Raw genomic sequence first — 14556 nt, 5'->3', positions numbered from 1 at the left:
ACCACATTACTGTACGTGCAGAGCATGAATTGAGTGACTTAAATTCTAACTGCCGTTTGCATTAGCAGCAGTTTTCCATTAAACTTGATTCTCTTCATGATCATTTTCTCTTGGCAAATCAAGAACGCTGTCTATCAGTTGCCAGCTTTGATAAAAGTATTATTACAACAGTCCAGCCCTTTCTGAGCGCCACAGAGCATCAGGAAATGTCTACAACACCTGCATTGGTTTCATGTGTATCTGCTGTATAGGTGGCTGTGATCCAGTACAGCGACACTCCTCGTCTGGAGATTTCTCTGGGGAAACACCAGGGTGGAGCAGACCTCATCCAGGCCATACGGAGCATCACCTACCTGGGAGGAAACACACAGGTAGGACAGCTTAATTTACATGCACACTGAGTATATTAACATGCACACACACACATCAAAATATGAGTAATGTTTCAATGCATATTTGTGTATTTGTTATGATTATATTACTTATAATCAAAAACTAGTGAATCATAGCAAGACATTGCAACCAGCTAATATTACTTACCAGTACCGCAGCCCAGAATACATTGTCCATCAAGACACAGCTTGGCAACGTTCATGGGTTGGAAGCAAATAGGAGTTCATCACAAGTGTTAATGACATGCAAATTATTATTTCATAATGTCAGTTCTTATTTCCTGTCACTCTGTCATACTGTGGTGTTGTCACATCCGCCATCCTTCTCTCACCTCTGCCTGCCTCTCTTAAGCGAGTAAGCCAAGCCACATGCGCTCCTGTGGTTAATGTAGCTCTCAATAGTTCCACACACTGTCTACTTGTTTGACAGACAGCAGCAGGGACAAATATTTGCAGCAAATTTTGGTAAACATTAACGCATAATGTGCATTGATTGCTACTCTCATTCAATAAACATCACAACATTTTGTTTTCTGGGGAGAGATGGCATTAATCAGTTTTCACACCGCTCTCATAACCTTCGAAAACATTTATGTATACATTCATATTTTTCTCACGCTTCAATTATGACCATCGAAGAACAATGAGCACAAGTAAATATCAATGAAGAAAGGAGTTTGGTAAATAGTGCAACATATAAAAGGCAACCAATTGTATTCAACAAAACATTTTTTAATATAACCTGTCCAGGGAAGAGGCGAGCTAAGTTTTTATGTGAAAGGCAGTTTTAAAAAAAACTCACAGAGAGAAATGGGGTGCAGAAAGCAGGCATCAGTGTTCAAAATAGCCACTGCTTTCTTCCATCAACTGCTTTTATGACAAGTCCCTTTTCATACTACGCTATCATGCAGGACCAGACCTGAAACCCGGTCATGGATTTACACCTCACCCCTGCAGCTCAGTCCTCATGTCCAGCATGTTCTTCTACTTGTGGTCTTCCACTCCTGTTGTTGGTTTTGTTAGATCCAGGCTGTCACCACTGTCGCCTCACACACATGTCATGGTTGAAATATGACATATTCATCATTGATATCCCTCAAGTGTGATCATTCACATGACCTGTATGCTGTTGATCTTTTCACCTGCCATTGTTGTTTATGTGTTTAATGCCTAAACCAACCATGATGGTTTGTTAACTGTTTTGAAGCCTCTACTTCTGCATTATGGCCGTTGCCATCTTGTTTTTTTTTGTACCATAAGTGAACCTATGGATCTGGATCTGGATGAGATAGTGGAGCTGGTGGGTGATGCTTCTTTGGCTCAGTATTCAAGCTAGAAAAAAATGACAGCCTACCAGGTTACAAACATTCCCATATGACAGCTGAACAGTAACTAAAACATGTTTTAGAAAACATTAGATTTTATTGTCTTTGCATGTCAGTGAACACCAATAACTGCAATAATTTGAGACAACTGTAAAATATCTGATTATGGTAACTAGTAAAGTGCTGCTTAATACTTAAAATAGTCAGTGTTTAGAACTGTTATTGTTCTACAAGACACAAGTTGCCTTTTCCAATTACAACAGAAGTGTTGCAGCTCTCGTTTTCAGAGGCTTTGTAGCAAGCTAACAGGAGCTAACTGGTTAGATCTACTTATCTTAAAGTAGATTAAGAATTTAGGAAGTAGAATGGTGGGAGTGGTGGGTGACAACACATGAAAAGTGACCGTAGCCTATGAGATAAAATGTGACATCATGAAAAGTTACATTAAAGAAAAAAATGTATCATAAAATGTGAAATAAAATCAGCTTTTTGAAAAAAAAGAAGACATTTTAAATTCTGAAAAGTTATGAAAATGAATGATGAAATAAAACAGAAATTATTAGTTCTTTTGTATATTTTACACCACTGATTGATATGATTACTTATATCATGAGGCATATTTGATATTCATCACTTTAGCTCAATTACCTGGTCTCTGCACATATAACTCTGACTGGTTGATCAGGACTCCTGCATTGCAGTAGAGTGTTAGAAGAATAAACTTTATACTTCAGACTTTATACTATGTCCTATAAAAATCTTCACTACTTCCAGTACTCCATCCAAAAACAAGAAACTAATAAAGTGGAACAGGCTGAGGCTGGAGAGGCAAACTACACTCCAGCAGTAACACGACCACACAGCAACACCACAAGCAGAAAGAAAGGGTCAATTAACATGGAGACATGCTATGTTTGGTTTGGTTTAGCTTTATATCGCATGCTCCTGGAAAATACAAATTCATCCCTTTGAATTCAACATACTGCAAGTTGGTAAACAGTTTGTTTCTGTAATGTAATTTGCAGTCTGATGCACTCAAAGCTGGTGAACATACAAGTTGACACATTTCCTTACAGCATTATGGTGTTTTTCATTTATCACTGTTTTCTGACTGTTGCAGACCGGCAGGGCCATCAAGTTTGCAGTGGACCACGTCTTCGCCTCCTCCCAAAGGGTCAGCCAGGTCAAGAACCGCATCGCTGTGGTGGTTACTGATGGCAAATCTCAGGATGATGTGGTAAATGACATTTTCTCTCTTTCTTTTTGAGTAAAAACTAAGTCAAGCTTATTTGGGTGCATTTAAATTGCAGTGGAAGTGTCACAGGAGTTACCCCATGCATAAAATCACTATCTGATATAGGGTATCCACACTATGACGTTGTTGGCTGTAATCACGTGAGGCTCATTTTTGCCATGGACCTTTGTTGAACCTTTGTTTCAACCTTAGGTGGATGCCAGTATGGAGGCACGAGCTCAAGGCATTACAGTATTTGCTGTTGGAGTTGGCAGTGAGATTACCACCTCTGAACTAGTATCCATCGCCAATAAACCATCATCTACCTACGTCCTGTATGCTGAAGATTACACCAACATTGACCGAATTCGGGATTCCATGGAGCAGAAACTCTGTGAAGGTCAGGATATTAAGTTTATCAGATATTTTCCTAATTCTCCTGTATGTGGTGTGGTCAAAATGGGAGAGGTTACTGGTTTAAGATGGAGATTTGAATTATTGCCATTAGCACTAAATTTTAAGCTTGGTGACCAGATGTTTCTTGTCAAAATGCACTTTGGGAGTCATTGTAAACTTTTACACAGATACCATCTGATATATGATGCAGTTTCACAAAAGTCAGTAAATAAATCACCCCTTTCTTTTCTAGAGTCGGTGTGTCCAACACGAATCCCGGTGGCATCTCGTGATGAGAAAGGCTTTGAGCTGATGTTGGGCATGAACGTTCAGACAAAGGCCAAGAAGATCCCTGGCTCTCTGACTTCTGAGACAGCCTTTGCTCTGGCTGCCTCCACAGACATTACTGAGAATACCAGGTAGAATACTGAAGAGTCTGAAGAGCATAACGAAGTTCTTAAAAAGCCATCACTTTGTTCTTTTCATGTTTAGCATTTCATTTCATCAGCTATTGTTTATATTTAATTATTTCACTTCATCCTTATTCTAGGGATATTTTCCCAGAGGGCCTCCCTCCATCCTACGTGTTCGTAGCCACCCTGCGTCTAAAGGGATCTTCCAGCAAGCTGACCTTTGACCTTTGGCGGGTGCTGTCTAAAGATAAGGAAATACAGGCTGCAGTGACACTAAGTGGGAAGGACAAAACTGTCATCTTCATCACTACGAGTGTAACAGAAACAGAGCAGAAAGTCATCTTTAAAAGTGGCTTTCAGGTTGGTATTTGAGTTTCATGTCCATGCCAGATTAAAGAACTCACTTTCTCACTTGGCCAGCCAAAAGGCTGGACTGTTTATTTCCAAGTACAGAAAAATGCTTTTTCCCCTCTGTCAGTTGGTAAATACACCGCAGTTCAAGAAACATTACTCTATCTTTGCCTCTGGACACAGCTACAAAGACAACATCAGTCTGGCTGTGGTATCATTTAAAGTTTTCACTATGTTGGTAAGCCTTGGTTTGCTACTCAGGTTCTCGAGTGACTCACAGTGAGATGGGTTAATTAAGAAAATAGTAAAATCAAACCAAGACATCTATATTGACGTGACATGATGAATAAATGATAGAAGAAAACTGAAAGATTTGGAATAAAGAAGGGAGAGGCAAACTATGACCAGTGAACAGTGGTATCCAAAAGTCTGAGAGCACCTTGAAAATATGTTCACGGAAACCTCAAAAAGTTTGACAATTCAGAACTAAGTGAAAGTGTCAGAAGTTAAGTTGTTATTCTAAACACAAGGGGGCTTTTTGCAAAGGTTTATAAAGGGAGCAGGGCATGGGACCTTCCTTGAAGAAACCAAATGAGTTGTATCCAAAGCACGATCGAGCAGACCAAAAGTGACCACACCATCAGAAGATCAATTCATCAAACCTAATTTGCTGAGAGATAGGAAGGCGGCGTCATCATAGACATGGAATTTGCTAAATAAAGAACACGAGACTCCATTCACTCCAATCAAAAGAAGTGCTCTTGTGGTGGTCTTAGAAGATGAGTAGTAGTTTCTAAACCACTTCTTGGGCGGGGAACCAAGGTTTAACACTTGGAGTAGACTAAGAAATACCAGCATTTCATAGTGGATGACTGAAAAATGTTTTCTCATGAATCCAAGTTTAAGATTTATGACAATAACTGAAGGGTGTACGTAAAGAGACAAACTGGATTGAGAATGCCCTGGAGTTGGACACCTGCACTGAACTGACTACACCCTGACCACGAAGAACTAGCACTCCATTCTTCAGAGACATGCCACTCCCTCTGGTTTGCCTCTTTGCGGAGAAGGATTCATACTGCAGGATAATGACCCCAAACACACCTCAAAGCTTTGCTTTGTACTTAAAGACTAAAGAAGACCAAGGAGTATCCATCCGAAGTCACTTGACCTCAACCCTATTGAACTGATTTAAGGGGGCACTTGAAGACTATGAAAGCCAAGTGTTCTGTGGCATCACAAGGTGCTCTTTTGAATATTGTCTGATCATGCTGGAATAACATGGGCCATCAGGCAGAGTCCATCCAAGCTTGAGTGCATGCTGTCATTAAAGCAAAAGGGAACATATCCTGAAATTTAGGTACAAAAACTGGAACGTTTTTAAGCCTGTAAAAGAAGACAAGTTGGACTATTGAATTAGAATAAATTATGAATTCAGTACATGGTTTGGGTTTCAGCATTTGTGAATTGTCTTGTTGATATAAAAGGTTCATTTACTTTTGGACTTTTTCTAGAAACAGAATTCAAGTCTTCAGGTCAGATCTAGAATGAATGAATCTGTCGTGTTGTGTAAAGCTAGGTAGGCTAACACCAGCATATCAATAACTAATATGTTGAGATGCTATAACAAGGCTCATTGCAGTGAGAATCTTTCTGCCCTGCCCTCTAGTGGTTTTTAAAGCAGCTTCTTAAACTTGTTCCATGAATAATATCTTCACAATGGTAAGCCGATTCATTCATAGACTATATAATTATGAGTAATACACAATTTTTATTGGTTAATACAAGGACTGTATTGTGCTGAGGTACCGTTATTTTCCTGCTTCTGAAAGGACATATTGTGTTACTACAGGCAGCTCTGTCTCTTCAAATCTCGGGTTTCCCTTCATGTTGGTTGCTGTGAATGAACCTGACTGGGATGACTTACAGAGAGCCAAACTAGCAGTTATTTAAACATCATCCCCTGTTCAGTTCAATACCCAGCTGAACTGGTGAAGATGTAATGTGATGGATGGAGGCTCAAAGAACGTTTCCTACTCTAAACCACTGCATTTCCCCCAGTGGAAACTAGTTGGTGGATGTGTAGTTCTTGGAGTGCATGACTCTGTTTCCATGGCAGCACAAGGTAATAATACATCCAGTTGGACACGCCAGGTTGTTTTTTCCAAAAAACACCCACCGCCCTCCATCGTAACACACCTAGACTTTAGAGTAGAGCGCGGAGCAGCGTTGTAATTATGTTCAATTTGTGTTTGCACATGTTTGATTTGATTTGGTTTGATGTGGCAAAAGGTAGTAGCCTGTGATTTGTCACTTGGAAAGGATGGCTGTGGCTCAGGCCCAATGAAACAATAGCTGCTCTGTTTCTCACTCTTCCTCTGTATGGGTTGAGCTTTCAAGAAAAAGATTGTGGTGGAAAAAGGAAGGAGTTTTGGGTCTTAATACCCTTCTGGTTATAAGCATTTAGCGAACACACATTTTTGGCCTTTCTGACCACATTTTGTTTAAAAGAACACATAAGACTGGCAACAGAAATGGAAGGCAGCAAAAGAAGATTTGACAAGTTAATAATTGCTTTCAGATTCAACTTTACTCATGACTCAAAGCTGAAACAAAGATGCTTCAGTCTCATGGATAAATGTATCTTTATATGTGATATAGTCTTCTGTTCTGTGCCTTCTCTCAGACTCTCTATGATGGAAAGTGGCATCAGCTTAAAATCCTGGTGAGGCCACGACACGTCACCAGTTTCCTTGACGATCAATCGATCGAGGAAGTAATGCTGGAACCGGTGGAGCCCATTTACATCAATGGGGAGACACAGTTGGCTAAGAGGCGAGGAACGGACATCACTGTGCCTGTAAGTAACAACGCTGCAACCGAGAGGTCCAAGCACATTTCAGAAAAAACAAAGAACTGTCCTAAATTCATTCTGACACAAACTTTAGGAATCCGGCTCATGAGGCAAAAAAATATTAGTTGATTTGAGAAAGTCAAATCTATATGGTAATAGGAGCAGCCACAAATAATCTAGAAGCTACAATAGTGGAGGAACATTAAGCAGATCTTAAAATGTTTTAGTGCTGTACAGCTGTATTTTTGTACTTTTGAACTTTTCTTTCTCATATAAATTCTACTACTACTAATAATTCATATATTTCCATTTTACTGTAAATATGGAAGTAAAATAATAAACAGTTTTGGACAGCAGCTGTCCAAAACCTCATAAGGTTCTTATCCTGACATACTCTAAGAAGAACAAACAGTGATGACATTTTACATTTGTACAGTACTTTGTTTTTCAATGTTAACATGAAATGAAAAAGCCATGTATGGAGTCCCGAAACTGACCAAATATAGTCAAAGTTTATCAGACAAATCAAAAATATAACTGAATGCATTAATAGATGATACATTTTTCATCCAGGTGGAGATTCAGAAGCTGCGTCTGTACTGCGATCCTCATCAGAGTGAGAGAGAAACAGCTTGTGAGATCTACTCTGTGGTAAGACTTCAACTGTCTCTTTACATTTTGTACCTCTGTATATAGCTACATGTAAGTTACACTAATAAGAATTCTCTTGTTCTCTCTCTTTCTCTTTTGCTGCACAGGACGATGAAAGGGTAAGTGCAATCTATCCTGTTTCGCACACACTTGTAATCTGAGTATGCTTAAAAGTATTTAGCCACTGAGGCAATGTGCTGTTGTACATGTGACCTCATGTCTGCAACCAAATCACAGCATGCTGATGTTCAGTACAGCAGCATGGCCTCAAGTGTGATGTTGATTTTATACGACAGGGCCAGTTAGTTAACAGTAAACGTGACAACAGATTATGATTCGTTTCTTTATTTAAACATTAATTTGGATCCGCCAACACAAATAGTTCTGATTCAGCTACAATCAAACTTGTTTAATATTATTAGAAGGTAGGTGCACTCTGCTCAGCACTGAACAGGAAGCAGGAAACTGGGTGGGTAACAGCTGAAAAAGCTCATAAAATACCATCACACACACATGATGACCAATTAACAGTATATTAATTCAGTGTTAATCAGATCTATCCACCAGCTCTTATTTTAGTGAGAGATCGGTTCATGGTCCACCTCATTCCTACAGTCGTCATGCAGCAGTCTTCCATAGGGACTGTTTTATTTAAACTGTAAACAAACCTTAGTGTGAAAATCATGTTTTTAATGGCCTGACCTGTCCTCAGGTTGGTCTTTAATACTAATGCGCAACCTTTAACTGTGTTTTATATCTCAGACATCAGTTTCTTTGTGTTTCCTCAGTGTCCCCTGAACCGAACATCCACAGAGGAGGAAGAAGACTGCAACTGTGTGGTCGGACCACCGGGTCAGCGTGGTCTGCCAGGACGCATGGTAACACACGGACACACACAAACACAAACATTGCTTCATCCTATAAGACTCAAAGGACGTTTAAAATGTGACTTACTGTCCCTCCGGTGAGGGTGTTTAAGCACCGATCTACTTCGACTGCTCAAATGTGTGTGATCAATAGTCACATTATTTGTTTTCCCGCTTGTTTTTGTGCAATAATGCATATGCTCTAATTAGAGTTAACACTATATGATTATATTGGACGTTATTACACACAGTGGTATTTATGTACTCCACAGCATGTGATGTATGGAAAGGGGGGTGGGACCAGAACAGGCAAATTGGAAACTAGAAAACTAATTTTCGTGTATTTGATGTGGAATTGGTGCATTACATCAAAAATATACATTTCCAGACCGCAACTTCTGTCCTCTGTGTACTAATGACCTCTAATGGTTTCTAGCTGTAGTGACTCATTTCTCGTGACTCATGGTACTGTTTGTTTACCCTTCAGAGAGCTGCCTGACCACTGACTTCAGGCCTCTGTGCTCTGCTTCAGTTACACTCAACGATTTTCACAAAACGCCTCAAAACGTTTATCCTTTATGTTACATAATCAGTGTTGATCAGAAGCTACAGACGTTTGATTTTGGGTGTGTCCCAGATTTTGTAAAAGTAGTTTGGAATGGAAAGGTTAAGGCGAGAACGCGTTGCTTTTAATAGAAGAAATAACACATTATTCCTTTTAATTCATTTGTTTATTATAAATTCAACACATGCAGGTGTTTTGATGTTACAGTCTTAACATTATTCCATAAATGACACTCACAGTGGTCACAATGGCTGCTGTTCCGCAAAAGTTACACAGTTATAATGACAAAGACGATTTATGGCTATTGTTCCACTCATCTGCCTCCGCGATGCTGCTGCTAACATGTCAACATCTGGGATGGAGTAGACTCCATTTGAACTTTGTAGCATATCCTGAATCATAGTCTGCTGTAGAAACTGCTTTGAGCTAAATGCTAACATTAGTGTGGTAACATGCTCATAATGACAATGCCGATTTTTAATATGTTAACCATGTTTTTTATCCTAACTTAGTGTATTAGCATGCTAACATTTGTTAATTTGAAAGTACAGTGGAGAATGATGGAAATGCTTATAGCTTTCCAGATATTTGATCATAAACTAAAGTATCTGATGGTGCCAGAGGAAAAATCACCAAAGTTTATTTAACAATTTACTGTTAGGCAATCATGGCAATCCATTCAATGGTTGACAACAAATAGTTGACCTACATCATTGCCATCTATAGAGCCATGCATAAATCATTGATCAAGCATATGTAATTATTGAGGCCTTTGTATTTAAATGAACTAACCAGTAGTAAAATGCACTATATCAAAAGAATATGTTTGAATGAGTATGAATATGTTGTGATGGGTGTTTTTATGTAACAGGGCTTCCGAGGGGAGAAAGGGAGGGAAGGACCACCAGGACCTGATGGTAAGCCTGTAAGTGCTGATCAGTTTCTTCAACACTTTGTTTGTTTTCACCGCTTCATACTGTTGGCTCCGGTCTCTAGGATGTTGTCTCAACATGACTGAATCGGCTCATGTTGTCTCTGTTCTCAGGGTAAGGATGGGAAACCTGGGGAAATCGGCCCTGCTGGATTACCAGGGATGAAGGTAAAAAAATCTGTCGATCGACCTTTTTAATAGCTTGAATTTCCTTGCAGTACTTCTACACTAAACAGAGGAATAAATGACAAAACTGTTATAGCAATAGCAAGTGACACAGCCAGATTGACAGATCGTGTGCCTCAAAGCTGGCGGTTTTAATATTAACAGTCAGTGACTTTTAAAGAGCACATAAAGAGGACATTATAGTAGTGCTGCAGTGCATAAACCCCTCATCACAAAGATTAATGCATATTTGAGAGTTTAGTGGTGTAAAAACCATCTGCACTAGCCTGCAGAGATGTGGTCAGATGAATCATCCTTCACCATATTCTCAACAAGTGCATGTGTGGAGTACACAACGAGAATGGCACTGGATGGACGCCTACAGAGAGGAGATCTGGTAGCTCTGTTATGTTTTTACTGGCATGGTTTAGGTCCACTTGTCCCCTTAGGGAGAATACTCAGTGTAAATAAATATCAAATCAAATCAAATCAATCAAATCAATTTGATTTGTATAGCCCAAAGTCACAAAATACATTTGCCTCAGAGGGCTTTACAATCTGTACAGGGAGTGACACCCTCTGTCCTTAGACCCTCGGTTCGAGTGAGGAAAAACTTGCCCACAAAAAAACCCTTTTAACAAATACAAAGTTGTTCTGTGTGATCACCTTCATCCTGTGATGAAACATTTCTATCCTTATGGGAGTGGTCTCTTCCAGGATGAGAATGGCCCCATCTATAGGACACAAGTGTCCACTGAATGGTCTGATGAATATGAAAATGATGTGGAATTGTATGGTTTGGCTTTCGCAATCACCAAATCTCAAACCAGCTTAACACCTATCATCAAAACATCAAATGAGGAAATATCTTTTGGAAGAATGACGTTCATCCTATAAGGAGAGTTCAGAGATTGTAGAATCAATGCCAAGACCCATTGAAGCGGTTCTTTACTAAGATGCATTATGCTGGTTTTCCTTTTTTTGTCACCTGTTTCTATCTACATCTAAGGTCATTGGAACAAGATCTGTAGGTCATGCTTATGTGGAGTCCATAACCTGTATGTGGTGCTCCCAAGAAAATGATGTTGATATTTAGGTTAGTTTAGGTTTAGGATTTATTAATAGACTTGAGTCAAATATGGCTCCAACAATATGGCTAACATATTCATCCTCCTGCAGCCAGGTTTCAGTGAGACAAAATAAAATAAATATCATAATCAGATATTAATTAATTGACTAAAACAGCTCTAGAGGACAAGGACCTGATATTCAGGAGTCCAAATTTAATTTTAGATAATTGTAGATTTAATATTTATTAATTTTTTATGACGAACTCCTCTTCTGTTTGTTTTATCTTTAAATAATGTAGGTGGACGGTTTTATCTTTAAATAATGTAGGTGGACGGGGGACAGACACAGTCTCTTTACTAAAGTTAAAGGTCTTCCTCTTGGACTTTGTTCAACAACATGAAAATTCTCTTAACTTTTATGGCCAGCTGGCATGGATGTGCATTATATATTTGATATTTATTTTAGTGAATGAGTTTCTGGCAGTCGGTCATGCTGTCTTTCCTTGGCTGGGCAGGGTGAAGATGGACCACCAGGACCAAGAGGGGAACCTGGTCTAAAAGGTAACATGGTAAGTCTTTAAAGAAGCAGTAGTATCAGTATTGTGGCTTTACTAATGTGCTGCCAGTATTGATAGCATCTGATTCTTCTGATACTGCCCAGGGAGACAGAGGGGAACCAGGCTTATCAGGAGAACCAGGAGCTCCAGGACCCAAGGTGAGACTACAATGCCAGTAGTCCACAGTAGATTTTTTTTTGGAAATGCTTTTTGGGATACAAGGGTTGAAAGATTTTTGTTGCATTTCTAACTCTCCTAAAACATCTATTGTTAAAACAGAAATTGCATGCATATCGAACGCTGTACATGAATTGTTTCAAATGTATCAGACTATTTCATGTATTTGTATAGTGTATGATAATCAAGCTGTCCCTGCTGGTAGAAAATGGAAGATGGGGTGAGAAAGAAGACCTGTCAACCTTGGTAGGCTCTGCTAACAGGCAGAAGCATTAAAAAGTGTACCAGTGCCTTTGTTGAAGACTAATCTAACATACACCACCCATTTGCTGTTACTTGTCAATATTTGTTCAATCTAATGTTAGTATAACTTACTCATGAATTTGGGACAGCATTTTTCTTTACGTCTATCTGGATGAGACAGCCTGACAAACATCATTAATATTTCTGTACATATGAATATAAATTCACGTTTGAACATTCACAATATAACACACCCTGATTTTAGAGGCCCCACTCATATAGTGCCTACAACTTGTGGCCACTATATGACACAGAGAATTCATCTTGTTACAGTAGTTATTAAGTGATTTGTATTCCTGTTGGTGAGAAACTTTGTTGGAGGGTAAGCCATTATGTTCCACTTTTTCATACTGCTACAGAAAATGGATGGATGGATGCTATTGCTACATAAAATTAAATGTCACTACAAGATATAACCAGATTTTTTTGTATGCAGGGTCTTCCTGGTGAGAGCGGCGAGCCAGGACCTCCAGGAGAAGCTGGACCAATGGTAAGATCCAGTTCTGTTCTACAGTGATGTGTCTACGACCAGCATTAAACCAACTTAACTGACATTTACCCAGGATGTGAAAGGAAATGTGAAATCTGCTGTGTCAGTCCATGAAAATAAAATATGATGCCAGATGTAACAACCTAACCACGCCAAGCCAGCTGTACAGTGAATTCTACTGTAAATATCAGTAAAGAGAACCGTTCTGTAATTCTCAGAGTTTGCCTTGCTCTTTGCATGTGTCTGTGTGTGTTTAGGATTTCATCCTGTCCCAGCAGTGTTAGCAGTGTGTAGTGTTTAAAGTAGGACAGATAATTACAGTAATAGTGTTGAATTTGGCTGCTGCTGCTCCACCTTGCCTCTCAGAGTGTTTATTGTCCAACCAGGGAGAAGCAGGATTACCAGGCACAGGCGGACTGATTGGGCCACCAGGACTAAAGGTCAGTACAGACTGTAGCTACTGATAGAACAGGTGGGAGATACATCCCCTACAAGGCCCAGCATATGTGACATATTCAGACATCACACTCATTCCAAAGCTGCAGTGATTTGCTCCAATTCAAACGCAGGTTGGCTGATATTTTTGGAAGCACACTGTTTTCTGAAGGAGTGTTCACCTCTCTGCATTCATGTGAATTTGAATGCTATCCACCATATTCACATGGTGGACATTTTCCATTGACGTCATGCTTGGGGTGTGAAGTCCAAATGTTGTACTGCTGTCTTTCAGGTTGCAAGATGTGAAAAGTAGTGACAATTACACATATTTGATAATCCATTACCTTTGGTAGACAGCAGATAACATTACGTTGAGTGAGTTTTTCTGCAGAGTCCTATCACATAGTGCAGGAGTTCCCAAACTTTTCAGCCCACAACCCCCAAAACAATGGTACTAGTGATTTGCGATCCCCAGATGTCAGATGATTTGTCCTTGTTGATGATTTGTCCTTGCAACTCCCACTTTGGGAACCAGTGATATAGTGTAAGACCATTAAATGGCATAGGTGGTAGGCCCTACTAGGATTAGCTATCTGATCTGATGTTCATTGTCTTCTCATTTGCTGATAAATTGGGAAGCAGAATTTGTGTCTTTGTGCCACTTCTGTCTTTCCATCGACAAACATGTCACATAAAAGGTTTGTTTCACATTCTCTCTGAGCACACCTTTGAAAATGATTGTGCAATGATGAGTATGAATATTGTAGCGTAGCATTGATTTGTGTGCCACCACAGCTCAAAGTACACAATAGTATTGTTTTGTTTCACTTATGCAATGAAGATCACATTCAAAGCAGATCTTACTTACCACTAAATTAAGAAAGTTTAAGGATGTTTTGTCTGTAAATCACAATTTTAAAATCTCACAAATTATCTTACAAGCAGTAATTTCAATGCACACACACTTTACACTGAACAGACAACAACATGCAGAAGGTCTTTGAAGTTTAAACTTCTTGTGATGCGACATGTCTGCGAGGATCTAAATTTGTGCGCTCAAAACAATGGACGCAATTAAATGCCACAAATGAAGCCAAATGTGAGAACAAGTTCTCGCCTTGATGTAACACAACAGCTGTCAAACCTTTTCTGCAGCCACACTGAGGAATTTATAGCCATGATGGCACCAAGTACAAACTGTAACACACTGAAGCATTGAGATATCTAACTCTTTTTTTTTTGGGTACCACAGAGGGGAAGTGAACAGCTTCCTGTGTGAAAGTGTGTGACAGTCTCTCAGTTCACATCTTTTCCCATGTTTGGCGTAAAGGTAAAAGAACAGACGTACATGCAGAGAAGTGAAGTCATACAGTAAATC

The 14556-nt window shown here is 39.4% G+C and overlaps 1 protein-coding gene across 1 annotated transcript in view; it reads left to right on the top strand.

The window, feature by feature from the left end:
- The window catches only part of LOC104934433 (collagen alpha-1(XXI) chain-like), a 73820-nt gene that overhangs the window by 14629 nt on the left and 44635 nt on the right, over window positions 1-14556 (top strand). The window contains exons 4-18 of the mRNA XM_027274074.1: window positions 252-371; window positions 2838-2954; window positions 3165-3351; window positions 3601-3766; window positions 3898-4120; window positions 6798-6971; window positions 7539-7616; window positions 7724-7735; window positions 8405-8494; window positions 9919-9972; window positions 10093-10146; window positions 11729-11782; window positions 11875-11928; window positions 12687-12740; window positions 13127-13180. Coding sequence (XP_027129875.1) covers window positions 252-371; window positions 2838-2954; window positions 3165-3351; window positions 3601-3766; window positions 3898-4120; window positions 6798-6971; window positions 7539-7616; window positions 7724-7735; window positions 8405-8494; window positions 9919-9972; window positions 10093-10146; window positions 11729-11782; window positions 11875-11928; window positions 12687-12740; window positions 13127-13180 — 1491 coding nt within the window. The remainder of the gene's footprint in view (window positions 1-251; window positions 372-2837; window positions 2955-3164; window positions 3352-3600; window positions 3767-3897; window positions 4121-6797; window positions 6972-7538; window positions 7617-7723; window positions 7736-8404; window positions 8495-9918; window positions 9973-10092; window positions 10147-11728; window positions 11783-11874; window positions 11929-12686; window positions 12741-13126; window positions 13181-14556) is intronic.

This window comes from Larimichthys crocea, chromosome XXIII (genome assembly GCF_000972845.2).
Source record: "Larimichthys crocea isolate SSNF chromosome XXIII, L_crocea_2.0, whole genome shotgun sequence".
In the NCBI taxonomy this organism is placed as follows: Eukaryota; Metazoa; Chordata; class Actinopteri; family Sciaenidae; genus Larimichthys; species Larimichthys crocea.
This window is presented reverse-complemented; position numbering and strand designations above follow the sequence as displayed.